Genomic DNA, 24088 nt, shown 5'->3' with positions numbered 1-24088 from the left:
TATAACAGGACGACTCCAGACGCGAGTGATTCAGAGAGAACAGTAGTTCCAACCAATAGCCTTGTTTCCTAAAGGAAATACAGTGTTTTGTTTGTGTGAACCAGCCAACCTGGACTGTTTGCAGTATGAAGACCCCCTTCATTACACACTCTGGATTAATCACGGGACCGATAGATTGGGTCACGGAGTTGCCAGATTTGTGATTTCTTACCAAAAGGTGTGAGGAGGGAAAAAAAAAATATTAAAAAAAAATGGAGAGCTAAAATAATTCAGATCGGACAACATAAAAAAAAAAAATACTTTTAAATTATCTTTTTAATTCCACATACATGAAATAACATTTCCCTCCAGATAAACAGTTATGCTTGGGTGTTTCGTATGAAAATTCCAAAAAGGACATGGACAAAGACAGACAGACAGCCAGACAGCCAGCCAGACAGCCAGACAGCCAGACAGCCAGCCCAAAACCAACCACCTCCCCTTTCTCCCCGTTAACTAGTTCTTAACCACAAGTATCAAAATAAAACATTAAATGAAAATAAAAAAACCTTTTAACTGGAAGAGAGAAAAAGCCAAAAAACTAGATAAGTACATGGGGAAATTCTTCCTGCTCTGCTGGTTTAAAACAGTCCAAGTATTAGGAGTGTCCTTTGTTCTAGACTTCCAACCCCCCCCATACCTCCTAATTGACACAGAAATACAAATGACGTTAGCAGGTCAGTCAAACTGAAGAATAAGAAGCTGGTGCAGTCTAGTGACAGTTTATGGAATGTAACATTTCTATCCAAGGTTTCCTCTCAAACAGAACCCTATCCCCCCCCCCCTATATATAGTGCACAGGTGTTAGGCCACGGCCCATAGGGTCCTGGTCTAAAAGTAGTGTACTATATAGGGAATTAGGGTGCTATTTAGGGAGCAAACACAACAACCCCACCAAAAATCGATAAGACGCCTCAGGACGATCACCTAATGCTCCTGCCGCCAGTCGCCTGGCTACAGACTAAAACCGCTCGCTGCTGCCTCCTCCAATCAGGAGAGACTGATGTCGAACCACAAAATGAATCAAGCAATGTTGTCAAGCACAAGATCATTACCCTGAACACAGGTGGTGAGTCGACCAGGCCAATTCACTACCTGAAGACAGGTGGTGAGTCGACCAGGCCAATTCACTACCTGAACACAGGTGGTGAGTCGACCAGGCCAATTCACTACCTGAAGACAGGTGGTGAGTCGACCAGGCCAATTCACTACCTGAACACAGGTGGTGAGTCGACCAGGCCAATTCACTACCTGAACACAGGTGGTGAGTCGACCAGGCCAATTCACTACCTGAAGACAGGTGGTGAGTCGACCAGGCCAATTCACTACCTGAACACAGGTGGTGAGTCGACCAGGCCAATTCACTACCTGAAGACAGGTGGTGAGTCGACCAGGCCAATTCACTACCTGAACACAGGTGGTGAGTCGACCAGGCCAATTCACTACCTGAACACAGGTGGTGAGTCGACCAGGCCAATTCACTACCTGAACACAGGTGGTGAGTCGACCAGGCCAATTTACAACCTGAACACAGGTGGTGAGTCGACCAGGCCAATTCACTACCTGAACACAGGTGGTGAGTCGACCAGGCCAATTCACAACCTGAACACAGGTGGTGAGTCGACCAGGCCAATTCACAACCTGAACACAGGTGGTGAGTCGACCAGGCCAATTCACTACCTGAACACAGGTGGTGAGTCGACCAGGCCAATTCACTACCTGAACACAGGTGGTGAGTCGACCAGGCCAATTCACTACCTGAACACAGGTGGTGAGTCGACCAGGCCAATTCACTACCTGAACACAGGTGGTGAGTCGACCAGGCCAATTCACTACCTGAACACAGGTGGTGAGTCGACCAGGCCAATTCACTACCTGAACACAGGTGGTGAGTCGACCAGGCCAATTCACTACCTGAACACAGGTGGTGAGTCGACCAGGCCAATTCACTACCTGAACACAGGTGGTGAGTCGACCAGGCTAATTCACTACCTGAACACAGGTGGTGAGTCGACCAGGCCAATTCACTACCTGAACACAGGTGGTGAGTCGACCAGGCCAATTCACTACCTGAACACAGGTGGTGAGTCGACCAGGTTAATTCACTACCTGAACACAGGTGGTGAGTCGACCAGGCCAATTCACTACCTGAACACAGGTGGTGAGTCGACCAGGCCAATTCACTACCTGAACACAGGTGGTGAGTCGACCAGGCCAATTCACTGCCTGAACACAGGTGGTGAGTCGACCAGGCCAATTCACTACCTGAACACAGGTGGTGAGTCGACCAGGCCAATTCACTACCTGAACACAGGTGGTGAGTCGACCAGGCCAATTCACTACCTGAACACAGGTGGTGAGTCGACCAGGCCAATTCACTACCTGAACACAGGTGGTGAGTCGACCAGGCCAATTCACTACCTGAACACAGGTGGTGAGTCGACCAGGCCAATTCACTACCTGAACACAGGTGGTGAGTCGACCAGGCCAATTCACTACCTGAACACAGGTGGTGAGTCGACCAGGCCAATTCACTACCTGAAGACAGGTGGTGAGTCGACCAGGCCAATTCACTACCTGAACACAGGTGGTGAGTCGACCAGGTTAATATTCCCAACCTGAACACAGGTGGTGAGTCGACCAGGTTAATTCACTACCTGAACACAGGTGGTGAGTCGACCAGGCCAATTCACTACCTGAAGACAGGTGGTGAGTCGACCAGGCCAATTCACTACCTGAACACAGGTGGTGAGTCGACCAGGTTAATATTCCCAACCTGAACACAGGTGGTGAGTCGACCAGGCCAATTCACTACCTGAACACAGGTGGTGAGTCGACCAGGCCAATTCACTACCTGAAGACAGGTGGTGAGTCGACCAGGCCAATTCACTACCTGAACACAGGTGGTGAGTCGACCAGGTTAATATTCCCAACCTGAACACAGGTGGTGAGTCGACCAGGCCAATTCACTACCTGAACACAGGTGGTGAGTCGACCAGGCCAATTCACTACCTGAAGACAGGTGGTGAGTCGACCAGGCCAATTCACTACCTGAACACAGGTGGTGAGTCGACCAGGTTAATATTCCCAACCTGAACACAGGTGGTGAGTCGACCAGGTTAATATTCCCAACCTGAACACAGGTGGTGAGTCGACCAGGTTAATTCACTACCTGAACACAGGTGGTGAGTCGACCAGGTTAATATTCCCAACCTGAACACAGGTGGTGAGTCGACCAGGTTAATTCACTACCTGAACACAGGTGGTGAGTCGACTAGGTTAATATTCCCAACCTGAACACAGGTGGTGAGTCGACCAGGTTAATTCACTACCTGAACACAGGTGGTGAGTCGACCAGGTTAATATTCCCAACCTGAACACAGGTGGTGAGTCGACCAGGTTAATTCACTACCTGAACACAGGTGGTGAGTCGACTAGGTTAATATTCCCAACCTGAACACAGGTGGTGAGTCGACCAGGTTAATTCACTACCTGAACACAGGTGGTGAGTCGACCAGGTTAATTCACAACCTGAACTTGCCACATTGCCTGAGTTAAGAGCTTTCCCCCCCCACCCTTCAACATGCATGTAAGACCCTATTCATCGCCCACAAATAATTATACACTCAGTAGACAAGTCCCTCACCTCAACCTACCATACTGTACGTCCCCACCAAACCCCTCCCACAACCCTCACCTCAACCTACCATACTGTACGTCCCCACCAAACCCCTCCCACAACCCTCACCTCAACCTACCATACTGTACGTCCCCACCAAACCCCTCCCACAACCAAGTCCTGGAAAGCAGACCCCCACCCCAACAATGATTCCCGAGAGAAGAGTAAAGGTATGGAGGTGTGAGACGACGTGACAGACAGAACTAAAGAGAGGCGTTGGGCGGGATGAGGCGGTCAGTCCGTCTGTCTCAGCGTTGATAGGTAGAGGATGATGACAGTCAGTCAGACAGACAGACAGACCAGGGAACAGGGACCAGGTCAGTCTCGACCCTCCTCAGCATCCTCTCCATCTCCCTGGTTGTCTGAGGTCCACAGCTACAGGGACACAGAGATGAGCGAGTGGGGACACAGAGATGAGCGAGTGGGGACACAGAGATGAGCGAGTGGGGAGACAGAGATGAGCGAGTGGGGAGACAGAGATGAGCGAGTGGGGAGACAGAGATGAGCGAGTGGGGAGACAGAGATGAGAGAGGGGAGACAGAGATGAGAGAGGGGAGACAGAGATGAGAGAGGGGAGACAGAGATGAGAGAGGGGAGACAGAGATGAGAGAGGGGAGACAGAGATGAGAGAGGGGAGACAGAGATGAGAGAGGGGAGACAGGGATGAGAGAGGGGAGACAGGGATGAGAGAGGGGAGACAGGGATGAGAGAGGGGACAGGGATGAGAGAGGGGACAGGGATGAGAGAGAGGACAGGGATGAGAGAGAGGACAGAGGGGACAGGGATGAGCGAGGGGACAGGGATGAGCGAGGGGACAGGGATGAGCGAGGGGACAGGGATGAGCGAGGGGACAGGGATGAGCGAGGGGACAGGGATGAGAGAGGGGACAGGGATGAGAGAGGGGACAGGGATGAGAGAGAGGACAGGGATGAGAGAGGGGACAGGGATGAGCGAGGGGACAGGGATGAGCGAGGGGACAGGGATGAGCGAGGGGACAGGGATGAGCGAGAGGACAGGGATGAGAGAGAGGACAGGGATGAGAGAGAGGACAGGGATGAGAGAGAGGACAGGGATGAGAGAGAGGACAGGGATGAGAGAGAGGACAGGGATGAGAGAGGGGACAGGGATGAGAGAGGGGACAGGGATGACAGAGAGGACAGGGATGACAGAGAGGACAGGGATGACAGAGAGGACAGAGAGGACAGGGATGAGAGAGAGGACAGAGATGACAGGGATTAACAACATGTTCAAAAAGACACTGTAGGTCAACATTCACATTTAGCAGACTCTCTGATCCAGAGCCACTACAGTAGTGAGTCATTTAGTAGACTCTCTGATCCAGAGCCACTACAGTAGTGAGTCATTTAGCAGACTCTCTGATCCAGAACCACTACAGTAGTGAGTCATTTAGCAGACTCTCTGATCCAGAGCCACTACAGTAGTGAGTCATTTAGCAGACTCTCTGATCCAGAACCACTACAGTAGTGAGTCATTTAGCAGACTCTCTGATCCAGAGCCACTACAGTAGTGAGTCATTTAGCAGACTCTCTGATCCAGAGCCACTACAGTAGTGAGTCATTTAGCAGAGCCACTTACAGTAGTGAGTCATTTAGCAGACTCTCTGATCCAGAGCCACTACAGTAGTGAGTCATTTAGCAGAGCCACTTACAGCAGTGAGTCATTTAGCAGAGCCACTACTGTAGTGAGTCATTTAGCAGAGCCACTTACAGCAGTGAGTCATTTAGCAGAGCCACTTACAGCAGTGAGTCATTTAGCAGACTCACTACTGTAGTGAGCAGAGTGCATACATTTTCATATTTGTTCCTACCGGGAACACAGGTTACATCGCTTCTCTACCTTTGTCTCAGGAATATGTGACCAAAAAGGGAGACACCAGTAACTCTCCTACATCATGAAGTCAACCCAGCGACAGCAGGGAAGTAGGATTTTAATACATGACACTTACTGTCAAGTTATCTCTCAGTAGCTGCATGATCAAGGTGCTGTCTTTGTAAGAGTCTTCACTCAGAGAATCCAGCTCTGCAATAGCGTCATCGAAAGCCTGCAGGAGAACAGAAGTTAACATTAAAAAATATTTTTTTTAAATCACAGTGTTGTTGTTCATTTCATATTGATGACTGTACATTGTTGTTTGGGTTTGGAGTTGGCGAGGAAGGAATCTCTCGCTGTTACTTGGTCACGTGACGTTAAAACTTGGTAGGACAGAGGGAACACGCTAGCTAGAACCTTCTCCCCTCGCCTCTGATAGGCCAAAAAAAGCATTTCCCGATGTCCTTCATCAGGTTCGCCCGTAGGTAACGTGTGGACAAAAACCGGGTGCTTCACAAAGCACGATCAAATTAATTAGCCAGCTACAGTAATTTTGAGAAACATTAAGAAAGTTTGGTTAATTTGACCAACAAAAATTAATTAAAACAGACCAGTTATCTACCTTTGATAAGCAGCTAGTTAGCTCTCATACCAATGTCAAGTCTTTCTGAACTAATATCTGACTAACTCAGAAATATGAAGTTATTTCAGAATGAAAGTTAACTGGCTGATGCATCATGCTCTGACGTTACGCTAGCTAGCTATCCCCAGTTAGATAACGCTCTGTGACGTTACGCTAGCTAGCTATCCCCAGTTAGATAATGCTCTGTGACGTTACGCTAGCTAGCTATCCCCAGTTAGATAATGCTCTGTGACGTTACGCTAGCTAGCTATCCCCAGTTAGATAATGCTCTGTGACGTTACGCTAGCTAGCTATCCCCAGTTAGATAATGCTCTGTGACGTTACGCTAGCTAGCTATCCCCAGTTAGATAATGCTCTGTGACGTTACGCTAGCTAGCTATCCCCAGTTAGATAATGCTCTGTGACGTTACGCTAGCTAGCTATCCCCAGTTAGATAATGCTCTGTGACGTTACGCTAGCTAGCTATCCCCAGTTAGATAATGCTCTGTGACGTTACGCTAGCTAGCTATCCCCAGTTAGATAATGCTCTGTGACGTTACGCTAGCTAGCTATCCCCAGTTAGATAATGCTCTGTGACGTTACGCTAGCTAGCTATCCCCAGTTAGATAATGCTCTGTGACGTTACGCTAGCTAGCTATCCCCAGTTAGATAATGATCTGTGACGTTACGCTAGCTAGCTATCCCCAGTTAGATAATGCTCTGTGACGTTACGCTAGCTAGCTATCCCCAGTTAGATAATGCTCTGTGACGTTACGCTAGCTAGCTATCCCCAGTTAGATAATGCTCTGTGACGTTACGCTAGCTAGCTATCCCCAGTTAGATAATGCTCTGTGACGTTACGCTAGCTAGCTATCCCCAGTTAGATAATGCTCTGTGACGTTACGCTAGCTAGCTATCCCCAGTTAGATAATGCTCTGTGACGTTACGCTAGCTAGCTATCCCCAGTTAGATAATGATCTGACGTTACGCTAGCTAGCTATCCCCAGTTAGATAATGCTCTGACGTTACGCTAGCTAGCTATCCCCAGTTAGATAATGCTCTGTGACGTTACGCTAGCTAGCTATCCCCAGTTAGATAATGATCTGACGTTACGCTAGCTAGCTATCCCCAGTTAGATAATGATCTGACGTTACGCTAGCTAGCTATCCCCAGTTAGATAATGATCTGACGTTACGCTAGCTAGCTATCCCCAGTTAGATAATGATCTGTGACGTTACGCTAGCTAGCTATCCCCAGTTAGATAATGCTCTGTGACGTTACGCTAGCTAGCTATCCCCAGTTAGATAATGATCTGGACGTTACGCTAGCTAGCTATCCCCAGTTAGATAATGATCTGTGACGTTACGCTAGCTAGCTATCCCCAGTTAGATAATGATCTGTACGTTACGCTAGCTAGCTATCCCCAGTTAGATAATGATCTGTGACGTTACGCTAGCTAGCTATCCCCAGTTAGATAATGATCTGACGTTACGCTAGCTAGCTATCCCCAGTTAGATAATGATCTGACGTTATGCTAGCTAGCTATCCCCAGTTAGATAATGATCTGACGTTATGCTAGCTAGCTATCCCCAGTTAGATAATGATCTGACGTTATGCTAGCTAGCTATCCCCAGTTAGATAATGATCTGACGTTATGCTAGCTAGCTATCCCCAGTTAGATAATGATCTGACGTTATGCTAGCTAGCTATCCCCAGTTAGATAATGATCTGACGTTATGCTAGCTAGCTATCCCCAGTTAGATAATGATCTGACGTTATGCTAGCTAGCTATCCCCAGTTAGATAATGATCTGACGTAATGCTAGCTAGCTATCCCCAGTTAGATAATGATCTGACGTTATGCTAGCTAGCTATCCCCAGTTAGATAATGATCTGACGTTATGCTAGCTAGCTATCCCCAGTTAGATAATGCTCTGTTATGGTATGCTAGCTGTCCCCAGTTAGATAATGCTCTGTGACGTTACGTTAGCTAGCTAGCTAGCCCCAGTTAGATAATGCTCTGTGACGTTACGCTAGCTAGCTATCCCCAGTTAGATAATGCTCTGTGACGTTGTTAGCTAGCTATCCCCAGTTAGATAACGCTCTTATGCTAGCTATCCCCAGTTAGATAATGCTCTGTGACGTTAGCTAGCTATCCCCAGTTAGATAATGCTCTGTGACGTTATGCTAGCTAGCTATCCCCAGTTAGATAATGCTCTGTGATGTTATGCTAGCTAGCTATCCCCAGTTAGATAATGCTCTGTTATGTTAGTTAGCTAGCTATCCCCAGTTAGATAATGCTCTGTGACGTTATGTTAGCTAGCTATCCCCAGTTAGATAATGCTCTGTGATGTTATGCTAGCTAGCTATCCCCAGTTAGATAATGCTCTGTTATGTTAGTTAGCTAGCTATCCCCAGTTAGATAATGCTCTGTGACGTTACGTTAGCTAGCTATCCCCAGAGCCACAATGTCAATATGGTGTAGACCGTAAAAAGCTATGAAAACAAAAAATGTGTCTTTTTAGTCTTAAGGTTAAGCATAAGGTTAACAGTGTAGTTAATGGTAAGTTTAAAAATCACATTTTAAGAAGAGAAACTTTAAAAAACGACTTTGTAGCGGTGGTAACTAGGGACGACCGTTGTCCCTGGTTGCGTTCGTCCGTGAGCTGGCTGCTCGTTCTAAACAGGATCGTCTAAGTTGTTCAAAATGGCGGCAGTATGCGCTGCACTGGTCTTTCGCCTTTTTGACACGTGACATGTGAAATAGGTGTATTTATGCAGTTGTTCAAAATGCACAGATCGCTTTATATACATCCATCTCTCTTCTCAAAAGAAACTATCGGTAGTTTGGAAACTTGGCCTCATATTTCTGTCATGCTGCTTTGCTGACAATTCTAACTACTAGTGCTGAGCGATTAGTGCATTTGGGAGGTCGGTTCAGTTTGCATTGTAATTTAAAACAAAAAAAACATTTAAATCACGTTTTCTATTTCGGTTTTGATTATTTGGATTGAATGCTGTAACACAGAATAAAACAATTTTATAAAAATCCCATGTATGGTGGTGACGGCCCATTTGTTATTTCTTATCACTTATCAACATTACTTAAGAATATTTCAGTTGTGTATATTACATTTTTTTTTCTTTGAAGACTTTATTATTCCATGTCATCATCTCGTCTCTATAGAGCTGCTGCCAATGCCGTCCATTTTGTAGTTTTCCCCCCAAAGTAAATAAGGCAGACTTTTAAACGGCCGATTATCAACAATCGATCACGTAGATCATGTATTTTCAGGTAGAGATACCTTGAAGCCACAGCTATGTCCCCTCATGATCATGTATTTTCAGGTAGAGATACCTTGAAGCCACAGCTACGTCCCCTCATGATCATGTATTTTCAGGTAGAGATACCTTGAAGCCACAGCTACATCCCCTCATGATCATGTATTTTCAGGTAGAGATACCTTGAAGCCACAGCTACCCTCTACGTCCCCTCATGATCATGTATTTTCAGGTAGAGATACCTTGAAGCCACAGCTACCCTCTACGTCCCCTCATGATCATGTATTTTCAGGTAGAGATACCTTGAAGCCACAGCTACCCTCTACGTCCCCTCACGATCATGTATTTTCAGGTAGAGATACCTTGAAGCCACAGCTACCCTCTACGTCCCCTCATGATCGTGCATGACCGTCTATTCTGCAGCAGGTTTTAAAAAGACAAGGACACTGAACAAAAATATATATAAAAAAAAAAACCAATTTCAACGATGTTACAGTTCGTAAAGTTCGTTAAAAGGAAATCACTCAATTGAAATCAATTCACTAGGCCCTAATCTATGGATTTCACATGACTGGGAATACAGATATGAATCTGTTGGTCAGAGATACCTTAAAATGAGGTAGGGGGCGTGGATCAGAAAACCAGTCAGTATCTGGTGTGACCACCATTTGCCTCATGCAGCGCGACACATCTCCTTCGCATAGAGTTGATCAGGCTGTTGATTGTGGCCTGAGGAATGTTGGCTGACATGTCTGGTGAGTATGCAGGTCATGGAAGAACTGGGACATTTTCAGCTTCCAGGAATTGCGTACAGATCCTTGTGACATGGGGGGGCCGTGGATTATCACGCTGAAACATGAGGTGATGGAGGAGGACGAATGGCACGACAACGGGGCATCAGGATCTCGTCAAATTGCCATCAATGAAATGCAATTGTGTTCGTTGTCCGTAGCTTACGCCTGGTCCATACCATAACTCCACCATGGGGCACTCTGTTCACAATGTTGACATCAGTAAACCTCTCGCCCCACACAACGCCGTACTGCCCGGTACAGTTAAAACCAGAATGAATCCGTGAAGAGCACACTTCTCCAGCGTGCCAGTGGCCATCAAAAGGTGAGCATTTCCCCACTGGAGTCGGTTACGACGCCGAACTGCAGTCAGGTCAAGACCCTGGTGAGGACGACGAGCAACGCAGATGAGCTTCCCTGAGACGGTTTCTGACCGTTTGAGCAGAGATTCTTCGTTTGTGTAAACACCGAGTTTCATCAGCTGTCCGGGTGGCTGGTCTCAGATGATCCCCGAGGTGAAGAAGCAGGATGTGGAGGTCCTGGGCTGGCGTGGTTACACGTGGTCTGAGGGTTGGGATGCCGATTGGACGTAATGCAAACATTTTCTAAAACGACATTGGTAGAAACATTTCTACGTGGCAGAAAAATTAACATAAATTGTGTTTTATGACAAAACTGCACATTTTAGAGTGGCCTTTTATTGTCCCCCAGCACAAGGTGCACCTGTGTAATGATCATGCCGTTTAACCTGTCTGGGCTAGGGGGCAGTATTTTCACGGCCGGATGAAAAACGTACCCAATTTAAAACAGGTTACTACTCTGGCCCAGAAACTAGAATATACATATTATTAGTAGATTTGGATAGAAAACACTCTGAAGTTTCTAAAACTGTTTGAATGGTGTCTGAGTATAACAGAACTCATATGGCAGGCAAAAACCTGAGAAAAAGTCAACCAGGAAGTGGAGGATCTGAGAATTGTAGTTCTTTCTAGTCCCTTTCGGTTACGTTGCACTTCCTAAGGCTTCCATTGGCTGTCAACAGCCTTCAGAAAGTTGTTTCAGCATTCTCCTGTCACTGGGCAGATAATAGGAGCTCAGTTACTGAGTGGACTGCCTGGCAACAAAGGGATTGGATATGCGCAGTCGCGCTGTTCCTTCTTTTTCTCCTTGAATTAATACGCTATTGTCCGGTTGGAATATTATCGCAATTTTACGTTAAAAATACCATAAAGATTGATTTTAAACAGCGTTTGACATGCTTCTACGTACGGTAATGGAACATTTACACCGTCTCTGGTACCGCGCTCGCGCGTTATGCCTTTGTATAGTGCTCTGAACGCACGAACAAAATGGAGGTATTTGGACATAAATATGGATTATTTTCAAACAAAAACAACATTTCTTGTGGAAGTAGCAGTCCTGGGAGTGCATTCCGACAAAGATCAGCAAAGGTAAGAGAATATTTCTAATAGTAATTCTGAGTTTAGGTTGCCCCGAACTTGGCGGGTGTCTGTATAGCTCGCTGTGATGGCTGAGCTATGTACTCAGAATATTGAAAAATGTGCTTTCTCCGGAAAGCTATTTTAAAATCTGACACAGCGGTTGCATCCAGGAGTAGTCTATCTATAATTCTTTAAATAATTGTTATATATTTTGTCAACGTTTACGATGAGTATTTTTGTAAATTGATGTGCTCATTCACCGGAAGTTTTGGTGGGAATACATTTTCTTAACATCACGCGCCAATGTAAAATGCCGTTTTTGGATATAAATATGAACTTGGATTGAACAAAACATACATGTATTGTGTAACATGATGTCCTAGGAGTGTCATCTGATGAAGATCATCAAAAGGTTAGTGCTGCATTTAGCTGTGGTTTTGGGTTTTATTGACACATGTCCTTGCTTGGAAAATGGCTGTGTACTCTCCTAACATAATCTAATGTTTTGCTTTCGCTGTAAAGCCTTTTTGAAAATCGGACAATGTGGTTACATCAAGGAGAAGTGCATCTTTAAAATGGTGTAAAATAGTTGTATGTTTGAGAAAGTTTAATTACGACATTTTGTCGTTTTTTTTTAATTTGCCGCCCTGATATTTCACTGGCTGTGTCCCGCAGGTGGGACGCTAGTCCACGTAGCCCTGAGAAGTTAATCAGCTTCTTGATATGCCACACCTGTCAGGTGGATGGATTATCTTGGCAAAGGAGAAATACTAACAGGGATGTAAACAAATTTGTGCACAAAATTAGAGAGAAATCAGCTTTTTGTGCGTATGGGACATTTCTGGGATCTTTTATTTCAGCTCATGAAACATGAGACAGACACTTTACATGTTGTGTTTCTATTGTTGTTCAGTATAGGATGCGCAATGGATTATTATCATTGTAGTTAATTACCACATTTTAATGTGCTAAACTATGTATAATACTGGCCTGTTGGAAACTACAACTCCCTACTACATCGCACAGTTCAGGCTGGATCTGATTTATCTCTAGAGAAACTACAACTCCCTACTACATCACACAGTTCAGGCTGGATCTGATTTATCTCTAGAGAAACTACAACTCCCTACTACATCACACAGTTCAGTCTGGATCTGATTTATCTCTAGAGAAACTACAACTCCCTACTACATCACACAGTTCAGGCTGGATCTGATTTATCTCTAGAGAAACTACAACTCCCTACTACATCACACAGTTCAGGCTGGATCTGATTTATCTCTAGAGAAACTACAACTCCCTACTACAACGTGGCATTGAGCTCATATAATTAAAAAAATATATTGAATATTGAAATGTAACGAAATATTGGTTAATCGCTCAGCACCACCAACCAAATCACGCCCTGGGTATTCAGCCAATCAGTGTCCGCAGCAGTCAAATGCGCCGAATACAACAGGTGTAGACTTTACCGTGAGCTGCTTACTTACAATAATGAGACTATAAACAAGGAGTACCAGTACAAAGGCCCCCCACGGCGGCGACCCCGCGTCCCCACGGCGGCGACCCCGCGCCCCCACGGCGGCGACCCCGCGTCCCCACGGCGGCGACCCCGCGTCCCCACGGCGGCGACCCCGCGTCCCCACGGCGGCGACCCCGCGTCCCCACGGCGGCGACCCCGCGCCCCCACGGCCGCGACCCCGCGTCCCTACGGCAGCGACCCCACATTTCACAGGGTCACTCCAATCCCAACCCAGGCACCCACGGCCCGTTTGAAAACAACCCTCGCGACCCACCAGCTGAGACTCGCCGCCCTATCAGGACTGTCCGCCCATCATCGAGCGGCCATCTTGGACGGGGCTGATAATCACATACCGTCTTGGCCAGTTTGCAGGCCTGCTCGGGGGAGTTGAGGATCTCGTAATAGAAGACGGAGAAGTTGAGAGCCAGACCCAGACGAATCGGATGGGTGGGCTGCATGTCCTTCTTGCTGATCTCAAACGCATCCTTGTAGGCCTCCTGGGAGTTACCGATGATGGCTGGAGAGACGAGAGAGAGAGAGAGAAAGATTAGAAATATACTATTTTAAATAAAATTCATCACATCAACAGTCATTTTTTGCTGAATAAATATTTCAGACAGTTTTCCCGTCTTTAAGATCAGAAATTATAACTCCACCCTTCAAAAAAACTATAAAACTTTAAAAAACTAAAGAGAAAGAAAAATGGATGCCTGTTGTGGGCTGGAAGTAACGTCTGTAGCCAGTGAGTCAAAGCGATAACGTTATGGTGGTGGTAAAGGTGGACGGGACCGTAGGCCTACGAGGAGCATTAAGTTCAGGTCTATTTCCTGTTCCAGTTACACAGAGGTGGAGACGAGACGATGTCTTTCCACTGTGCAGCTCAACGCAACAGACTGACAACTAAGAGGAACTGAGCCCTGCTGCAACTTCCTGTTCACACGTTCTCTCTCTCTGACGAGCGTCTACTGGTCCTCCCCCTCACAGCTTCCTTCAGTCACTAGAACCAGCCTCCCCTCACAGCTTCCTTCAGTCACTAGAACCAGCCTCTACTGGTCCCCCCCTCACAGCTTCCTTCAGTCACTAGAACCAGCCTCCCCTCACAGCTTCCTTCAGTCACTAGAACCAGCCTCCCCTCACAGCTTCCTTCAGTCACTAGAACCAGCCTCCCCTCACAGCTTCCTTCAGTCACTAGAACCAGCCTCCCCCTCACAGCTTCCTTCAGTCACTAGAACCAGCCTCCCCTCACAGCTTCCTTCAGTCACTAGAACCAGCCTCCCCTCACAGCTTCCTTCAGTCACTAGAACCAGCCTCCCTCACAGCTTCCTTCAGTCACTAGAACCAGCCTCCCCTCACAGCTTCCTTCAGTCACTAGAACCAGCCTCTACTGGCCTCCCCTCACAGCTTCCTTCAGTCACTAGAACCAGCCTCCCCTCACAGCTTCCTTCAGTCACTAGAACCAGCCTCCCCTCACAGCTTCCTTCAGTCACTAGAACCAGCCTCCCCTCACAGCTTCCTTCAGTCACTAGAACCAGCCTCTACTGGCCTCCCAGCCGTCTGAACCACTCAGCAAGCCGATACCACTCCACAACTACACCGCTAGCCGTTACCACTCCACCGCTAGCCGTTACCACTCCACAACTACACCGCTAGCCGTTACCACTCCACAACTACACCGCTAGCCGTTACCACTCCACAACTACACCGCTAGCCGTTACCACTCCACAACTACACCGCTAGCCGTTACCACTCCACAACTACACCGCTAGCCGTTACCACTCCACAACTACACCGCTAGCCGTTACCACTCCACAACTACACCGCTAGCCGTTACCACTCCAACTACACCGCTAGCCGTTACCACTCCACAACTACACCGCTAGCCGTTACCACTCCACAACTACACCGCTAGCCGTTACCACTCCACAACTACACCGCTAGCCGTTACCACTCCACAGCTACACTGCTAGCTGTTACCACTCCACAACTACACTGCTAGCTGTTACCCAGCCATCTGAAACAATCATTTCATGAATGGTGGAGAAGCGGCTAGCTGTGGAATTATGTTAACCTGTTATGGCTAGGGGGCAGTATTTTCACGGCCGGATAAAAAAAAAAACGTACCCGATTTAATCTGATTATTACTCCTGCCCAGAAACTAGAATATGCATATAATTATTCGCTTTGGATAGAAAACACTCCAAAGTTTCTAAAACTGTTTGAATGGTGTCTGTGAGTATAACAGAACTCATATGGCAGGCCAAAACCTGAGACGATTCCATACAGGAAGTGCCCTGTCTGACCATTTCTTGGCCTTCTTGATTATCTCTATCCATTACAGAGGATCTCTGCTGTTACGTGACACTTCCTACGGCTCCCATGGGCTCTCAGAAGGCGGCAAAAAGCTGAATCGTGGCTTTGCAGGCCCTGGCTGAAAAACATTAGCGCGTTTGGATAGTGGCTGGTCACAGTACTGTGAGACTCAGGCTCGTGCACGAGGGGATCCCATGCTTTTATTTTCTCTCTCTTTGTACGTATACACGCTTTCCCGGTCGGAATATTTTAGCTTTTTTTTTACGAGAAAAATTGCATAAAAATTGATTTTAAACAGCGGTTGACATGCTTCAAGTACGGTAATGGAATATTTAGAATTTTTTGTCACAAAATGCGTCGTGCTCGTCACCCTTCTTTACCCTTTCGGATAGTGTCTTGAACGCATCGAACAAAATGCCGCTGTTTGGATATAACAATGGATTATTTGGGACCAAACCAACATTTGTTATTGAAGTAGAAGTCCTGGGAGTGCATTCTGACGAAGAACACCAAAGGTAATCCAATTTTTCTAATAGTAAATCGGAGTTTGGTCAGGGCTAAACTTGGTGGGGGTCAAAATAGCTAGCCGTGATGGCTGGGCTATCTACTCAGAATATTGCAAAATGTGCTTTCACCGAAAAGCTATTTTAAAATCGGACACCTCGATTGCATAGAGGAGTTCTGTATCTATAATTCTTAAAATAATTGTTATGAACGTTTATCGTGAGTAATTTAGTAAATTCACCGGAGGTTTGCGGGGGGTATGCTAGTTCTGAACGTCACATGCTAATGTAAAAAGCTGGTTTTTGATATAAATATGAACGTGATTGAACAAAACATGCATGTATTGTATAACATAATGTCCTAGGGTTGTCATCTGATGAAGATCATCAAAGGTTAGTGCTACATTTAGCTGTGGTTTTGGTTTTTTGTGACATTATATGCTAGCTTGAAAAATGGGTGTCTGATTATTTCTGGCTGGGTACTCTGCTGACATAATCTAATGTTTTGCTTTCGCTGTAAAGCCTTTTTGAAATCGGACAATGTGGTTAGATAAAGGAGAGTCTTATCTTTAAAATGCTGTAAAATAGTCATATGTTTGAAAAATTGATGTTTTTTGTATTTTTTGAGGAATTTGTAATTCGCGCCACACCCTATCATTGGATATTGGAGCAGGTGTTCGTCTAGATGTAAGAGGTTAAACGTTATTAAAATGTTGTTTTTTAACCCCCCCCCCCATTTCGTGGTACCCAACCCCTGTGCCCCTCAGCAGGCCCTGAATTCAACTATTTAATTCACTTTACCAATGAGAAGGAGGCACGACAACTCTACCATTGTGTGATCAGCTGTCCACAAAAAGACACTTAATAAATAAAATGCATTGACATTCATTTGCAGTGTGTTTAAGCTGGTTTGTGTGTTTCCCCCCCCCCCCAGATATTGAAGGATCCTGTTTCGACGGCGTGACAACGACTACAACGATTGTTATTTTCCTAAGACAGAAGATCATACCAAAAAAAAAAAATGTGTTTCACCTCACTTCAATTCATTTCCATCAATTCAACCCCCCCCCATACATCCTTCAGGACTGAAACACTGTCTAAAGTACTGTCCCACTGATTCCTAACAGACTGTCACATAGCCCTCCCCCCCCAAAATAAAATTTAATTTAAAAAAGTAGACATCGGTTATCCATTACGTCAGAAAAGGTTGATGTCAAAACGTCTACCTCCAGAGGTGTGGATGACACACCTGACGACCTGCTCCTCAACACACACACCTGGTTGGCTAAACACAAAAGGGACTCATCCCAAGGGCTTACCGGCTTTCTCCTCTCCCATCGCCACCTCCGCTAAGTAACGGTAGTAATCTCCTTTCATTTTCAAATAGAACACTTTGCTCTCGGCCGGAGTAGCATTGGGGATGAGGAACTGGTTCAGAAGACCCTGTAGAGAGAGAGACAGAGAGAGAGACAGAGACACACAGAGAGACAGAGACAGACAGAGAGACAGACACAGAGAGACAGAGACACAGAGAGAGAGACACAGAGAGAGAGAGACAGACAGACAGACAGACAGACAGACAGACAGACAGACAGACAGACAGACAGACAGACAGAGAGAGAGACACAGAGAGAGAGACACAGAGAGAGACACAGAGAGAGACACAGAGAGAGAGAGAGACACAGAGAGAGAGAGACACAGAGAGAGAGAGACACAGAGAGAGAGAGACACAGAGAGAGAGAGACACAGAGAGAGAGAGACACAGAGAGAGAGACACAGAGAGAGAGACACACAGAGAGAGAGACACAGAGAGAGAGACACACAGAGAGAGAGAGAGAGAGAGACACAGAGAGAGAGAGAGAGAGACACAGAGAGAGAGAGAGAGAGAGACACAGAGAGAGAGAGAGAGACACAGAGAGAGAGAGAGAGAGACAGACGGACAGAGACAGACAGAGAGAGAGACAGAGAGAGAGACAGACAGAGAGACAGACACAGGGAAGACAAGTTTGTTAGAAATATGCAAATAAACACAGTTATTTCCATGTGAATGGTTCTCTAGTCTACAGCATCCTCATAATGTAGCTCTGCTGCAGGCAGGTCTAGACCCTCAGCACCAGTTCCTCTACAAATAAATCACGTCTAGTCGTGTGATGATGTAGTAGTAGGGAGTTGTAGTTTCCAGCCGTGTGATGTAGTAGTAGTAGGGAGTTGTAGTTTCCAGCTGTGTGATGTAGTAGTAGTAGGGAGTTGTAGTTTCCAGCTGTGTGATGTAGTAGTAGGGAGTTGTAGTTTCCAGCCGTGTGATGTAGTAGTAGTAGGGAGTTGTAGTTTCCAGCCGTGTGATGTAGTAGTAGTAGGGAGTTGTAGTTTCCAGCTGTGTGATGTAGTAGTAGTAGGGAGTTGTAGTTTCCAGCCGTGTGATGTAGTAGTAGGGAGTTGTAGTTTCCAGCCGTGTGATGTAGTAGTAGTAGGGAGTTGTAGTTTCCAGCCGTGTGATGTAGTAGTAGGGAGTTGTAGTTTCCAGCTGTGTGATGTAGTAGTAGGGAGTTGTAGTTTCCAGCTGTGTGATGTAGTAGTAGGGAGTTGTAGTTTCCAGCCGTGTGATGTAGTAGTAGTAGGGAGTTGTAGTTTCCAGCCGTGTGATGTAGTAGTAGTAGGGAGTTGTAGTTTCCAGCTGTGTGATGTAGTAGTAGTAGGGAGTTGTAGTTTCCAGCCGTGTGATGTAGTAGTAGGGAGTTGTAGTTTATATTCTACATACAGTGCTTTCATAAAGTATTCAGACCCCTTGACGTTTTTCCACGTTGTTACGTTAGAGCCTCATTCAAAAATGTTTATTTTTAATTTTTAAATGCATCAATCAATACACAATACTCCATTAGGACAAAGCAAAAACGGGTTTAGACATTTGTGAAAATTAAAAATATAAAAAAACCAGAAATGTTCCAATGACATCAGTATTCAGACCTTTACTCAGTACTTTGTTGAAGCACCTTTGGCAGTAACCCGGGTAATGCCCCGAACCACCCGGGTAATGCCCCGAACCACTCGGGTAATGCCCCGAACCACTCGGGTAATGCCCCGAACCACCCGGGTAATGCCCCGAACCACCCAGCTCCTCCAGAACATGGTTCCAGGGTAATGCCCCGAACCACCCGGGTAATGCCCCGAACCACCCGGGTCCTCCAGAACATGGTTCCAGGGTAATGCCCGAACCACCCGGGTAATGCCCCGAACCACCCGGGTCCTCCAGAACATGGTTCCAGGGTAATGCCCTGAACCACCCGGGTAATGCCCCGAACCACCCGGGTCCTCCAGAACATGGTTCTGGGTAATGCCCTGAACCACCCGACTGACTGAACCCGGTCCTTGGACCCCCCCTGGGTGAGAGAGAGAGACATCCCCTGGGTGAGAGAGAGAGACATCCCCTGGTTTTTGCCCTGGCACTACACAGCTGATTAAAATCAAAGCTTGATGTCTCTCTCTCCCTCTCACCCACCCAGGGGGTGTCTCTCTCCCTCTCACCCACCCAGGGGGTGTCTCTCTCCCTCTCACCCACCCAGGGGGTGTCTCTCTCCCTCTCACCCACCCAGGGGGTGTCTCTCTCCCTCTCACCCACCCAGGGGGTGTCTCTCTCCCTCTCTCTCACCCAGGGGATGTCTCTCTCTCTCTCTCTCTCTCACCCAGGGGATGTCTCTCTCTCTCTCTCTCTCTCTCACCCAGGGGATGTCTCTCTCTCTCTCTCACCCAGGGGATGTCTCTCTCACCCAGGGGATGTCTCTCTCTCTCTCTCTCACCCAGGGGATGTCTCTCTCTCTCTCTCTCTCTCTCTCTCACCCAGGGGATGTCTCTCTCTCTCTCTCTCTCTCTCACCCAGGGGATGTCTCTCTCTCTCTCTCACCCAGGGGATGTCTCTCTCTCTCTCTCTCACCCAGGGGATGTCTCTCTCTCTCTCTCACCCAGGGGATGTCTCTCTCTCTCTCTCACCCAGGGGATGTCTCTCTCACCCAGGGGATGTCTCTCTCACCCAGGGGATGTCTCTCTCACCCAGGGGATGTCTCTCTCACCCAGGGGATGTCTCTCTCTCTCTCTCTCTCTCACCCAGGGGATGTCTCTCTCTCTCTCTCTCTCACCCAGGGGATGTCTCTCTCTCTCTCTCTCACCCAGGGGATGTCTCTCTCTCTCTCTCTCACCCAGGGGATGTCTCTCTCTCTCTCTCACCCAGGGGATGTCTCTCTCTCTCTCTCACCCAGGGGATGTCTCTCTCTCTCTCTCACCCAGGGGATGTCTCTCTCTCTCTCACCCAGGGGATGTCTCTCTCTCTCTCTCTCACCCAGGGGATGTCTCTCTCTCTCTCTCTCACCCAGGGGATGTCTCTCTCTCTCTCTCTCACCCAGGGGATGTCTCTCTCTCTCTCTCTCACCCAGGGGATGTCTCTCTCTCTCTCTCTCACCCAGGGGATGTCTCTCTCTCTCTCTCTCACCCAGGGGATGTCTCTCTCTCTCTCTCTCACCCAGGGGATGTCTCTCTCTCTCTCTCACCCAGGGGATGTCTCTCTCTCTCTCTCTCACCCAGGGGATGTCTCTCTCTCTCTCTCTCACCCAGGGGATGTCTCTCTCTCTCTCTCTCTCACCCAGGGGATGTCTCTCTCTCTCTCTCACCCAGGGGATGTCTCTCTCTCTCTCTCACCCAGGGGATGTCTCTCTCTCTCTCTCACCCAGGGGATGTCTCTCTCTCTCTCTCACCCAGGGGATGTCTCTCTCTCTCTCTCACCCAGGGGATGTCTCTCTCTCTCTCTCACCCAGGGGATGTCTCTCTCTCTCTCTCACCCAGGGGATGTCTCTCTCTCTCTCTACCCAGGGGATGTCTCTCTCTCTCTCTCACCCAGGGGATGTCTCTCTCTCTCTCTCACCCAGGGGATGTCTCTCTCTCTCTCTCACCCAGGGGATGTCTCTCTCTCTCTCTCACCCAGGGGATGTCTCTCTCTCTCTCTCACCCAGGGGATGTCTCTCTCTCTCTCTCACCCAGGGGATGTCTCTCTCTCTCTCTCACCCAGGGGATGTCTCTCTCTCTCTCTCACCCAGGGGATGTCTCTCTCTCTCTCTCACCCAGGGGATGTCTCTCTCTCTCTCTCACCCAGGGGATGTCTCTCTCTCTCTCTCACCCAGGGGATGTCTCTCTCTCTCTCTCACCCAGGGGATGTCTCTCTCTCTCTCTCACCCAGGGGATGTCTCTCTCTCTCTCTCACCCAGGGGATGTCTCTCTCTCTCTCTCACCCAGGGGATGTCTCTCTCTCTCTCTCACCCAGGGGATGTCTCTCTCTCTCTCTCACCCAGGGGATGTCTCTCTCTCTCTCTCACCCAGGGGATGTCTCTCTCTCTCTCTCACCCAGGGGATGTCTCTCTCTCTCTCCTCACCCAGGGGATGTCTCTCTCTCTCTCTCACCCAGGGGATGTCTCTCTCTCTCTCTCACCCAGGGGATGTCTCTCTCTCTCTCACCCAGGGGATGTCTCTCTCTCTCTCTCACCCAGGGGATGTCTCTCTCTCTCTCTCACCCAGGGGATGTCTCTCTCTCTCTCTCACCCAGGGGATGTCTCTCTCTCTCTCTCACCCAGGGGATGTCTCTCTCTCTCTCTCACCCAGGGGATGTCTCTCTCTCTCTCTCACCCAGGGGATGTCTCTCTCTCTCTCTCACCCAGGGGATGTCTCTCTCTCTCTCTCACCCAGGGGATGTCTCTCTCTCTCTCTCACCCAGGGGATGTCTCTCTCTCTCTCTCACCCAGGGGATGTCTCTCTCTCTCTCTCACCCAGGGGATGTCTCTCTCTCTCTCTCACCCAGGGGATGTCTCTCTCTCTCTCTCACCCAGGGGATGTCTCTCTCTCTCTCTCACCCAGGGGATGTCTCTCTCTCTCTCTCACCCAGGGGATGTCTCTCTCTCTCTCTCACCCAGGGGATGTCTCTCTCTCTCTCTCACCCAGGGGATGTCTCTCTCTCTCTCTCACCCAGGGGATGTCTCTCTCTCTCTCTCACCCAGGGGATGTCTCTCTCTCTCTCTCACCCAGGGGATGTCTCTCTCTCTCTCTCACCCAGGGGATGTCTCTCTCTCTCTCTCACCCAGGGGATGTCTCTCTCTCTCTCTCACCCAGGGGATGTCTCTCTCTCTCTCTCTCACCCAGGGGATGTCTCTCTCTCTCTCTCTCACCCAGGGATGTCTCTCTCTCTCTCTCTCACCCAGGGGATGTCTCTCTCTCTCTCTCTCACCCAGGGGATGTCTCTCTCTCTCTCCTCTCTCACCCAGGGGATGTCTCTCTCTCTCTCTCTCTCACCCAGGGGATGTCTCTCTCTCTCTCTCTCTCACCCAGGGGATGTCTCTCTCTCTCTCTCTCCTCACCCAGGGGATGTCTCTCTCTCTCTCTCTCTCACCCAGGGGATGTCTCTCTCTCTCTCTCTCTCACCCAGGGGATGTCTCTCTCTCTCTCTCTCTCACCCAGGGGATGTCTCTCTCTCTCTCTCTCTCTCACCCAGGGGATGTCTCTCTCTCTCTCTCTCTCACCCAGGGGATGTCTCTCTCTCTCTCTCTCTCACCCAGGGGATGTCTCTCTCTCTCTCTCTCTCTCACCCAGGGGATGTCTCTCTCTCTCTCTCTCTCACCCAGGGGATGTCTCTCTCTCTCTCTCTCTCTCACCCAGGGGATGTCTCTCTCTCTCTCTCTCTCTCACCCAGGGGATGTCTCTCTCTCTCTCTCCTCACCCAGGGATGTCTTTCTCTCTCTCACCCAGGGGATGTCTCTCTCTCTCTCTCTCTCACCCAGGGGATGTCTCTCTCTCTCTCTCTCTCACCCAGGGGATGTCCTCTCTCTCTCTCTCTCTCACCCAGGGGATGTCTCTCTCTCTCTCTCTCCTCACCCAGGGGATGTCTCTCTCTCTCTCTCTCTCTCACCCAGGGGATGTCTCTCTCTCTCTCTCTCTCACCCAGGGGATGTCTCTCTCTCTCTCTCTCTCACCCAGGGGATGTCTCTCTCTCTCTCTCTCTCACCCAGGGGATGTCTCTCTCTCTCTCTCTCTCACCCAGGGGATGTCTCTCTCTCTCTCTCTCTCTCACCCAGGGGATGTCTCTCTCTCTCTCTCTCTCTCACCCAGGGGATGTCTCTCTCTCTCTCTCTCTCTCACCCAGGGGATGTCTCTCTCTCTCTCTCTCTCTCACCCTGGGGATGTCTCTCTCTCTCTCTCTCTCACCCAGGGGATGTCTCTCTCTCTCTCTCTCTCTCACCCAGGGGATGTCTCTCTCTCTCTCTCTCTCTCACCCAGGGGTTGTCTCTCTCTCTCTCTCTCTCTCACCCAGGGGATGTCTCTCTCTCTCTCTCTCTCTCACCCAGGGGATGTCTCTCTCTCTCTCTCTCACCCAGGGGATGTCTCTCTCTCTCTCTCTCACCCAGGGGATGTCTCTCTCTCTCTCTCTCTCACCCAGGGGATGTCTCTCTCTCTCTCTCTCACCCAGGGGATGTGTCTCTCTCTCTCTCTCTCACCCAGGGGATGTCTCTCTCTCTCTCTCTCACCCAGGGGATATGTCTCTCTCTCTCTCTCACCCAGGGGATATGTCTCTCTCTCTCTCTCACCCAGGGGATATGTCTCTCTCTCTCTCTCACCCAGGGGATATGTCTCTCTCTCTCTCTCACCCAGGGGATATGTCTCTCTCTCTCCTCACCCAGGGGATATGTCTCTCTCTCTCTCTCTCTCACCCAGGGGATATGTCTCTCTCTCTCTCTCACCCAGGGGATATGTCTCTCTCTCTCTCTCACCCAGGGGATATGTCTCTTTCTCTCTCACCCAGGGGATATGTCAATCTCTCTCTCTCTCTCACCTGAGACACCTGTCCCTCTCAGAGTGTCTCTACAACGGGACAGACAGGTGAGAAATGGCCTAACGAGCTGAATGAGGCCCTGGGTACTGGCTAACAGCTAATTACACTGAGCTGATTACTATCAGACCAGGGCTAAGACCAGGCAGGCAGGAACACCTCAATCCTTTCAGGAGGGGAGGGAGGGAGGGAGAGAGGGGAGGGAGGGAGAGAG

At 48.4% G+C, this 24088-nt stretch overlaps 1 protein-coding gene across 6 annotated transcripts in view; it reads right to left on the bottom strand.

Annotated features, from left to right (window-relative positions):
- Window positions 1–297: 297 nt before the first annotated feature.
- The window catches only part of LOC106600193 (14-3-3 protein beta/alpha-A), a 31315-nt gene continuing 7524 nt past the window's right edge, over window positions 298–24088 (bottom strand). The window contains exons 3-8 of one of the 6 annotated variants that reach the window (XR_006763426.1): window positions 17339–17462; window positions 13560–13723; window positions 5685–5780; window positions 3743–4093; window positions 3532–3691; window positions 298–3371 (exon numbers count right to left, since the gene is read on the bottom strand). Coding sequence is in view for 1 of the 6 variants with exons in the window: in XM_045712140.1 (XP_045568096.1) it covers window positions 4037–4093; window positions 5685–5780; window positions 13560–13723; window positions 17339–17462 (441 nt within the window). In the remaining 5 variants the exon portion in view is untranslated. Of the gene's footprint in view, window positions 4094–5684; window positions 5781–13559; window positions 13724–17338; window positions 17463–24088 lie in introns of all 6 variants that reach the window. The other 5 variants (XR_006763424.1, XR_006763425.1, XR_006763427.1 and 2 more) reach the window with 5 other exon arrangements.

Source organism: Salmo salar, unplaced genomic scaffold (genome assembly GCF_905237065.1).
Source record: "Salmo salar unplaced genomic scaffold, Ssal_v3.1, whole genome shotgun sequence".
In the NCBI taxonomy this organism is placed as follows: domain Eukaryota; kingdom Metazoa; phylum Chordata; class Actinopteri; order Salmoniformes; family Salmonidae; genus Salmo; species Salmo salar.
This window is presented reverse-complemented; position numbering and strand designations above follow the sequence as displayed.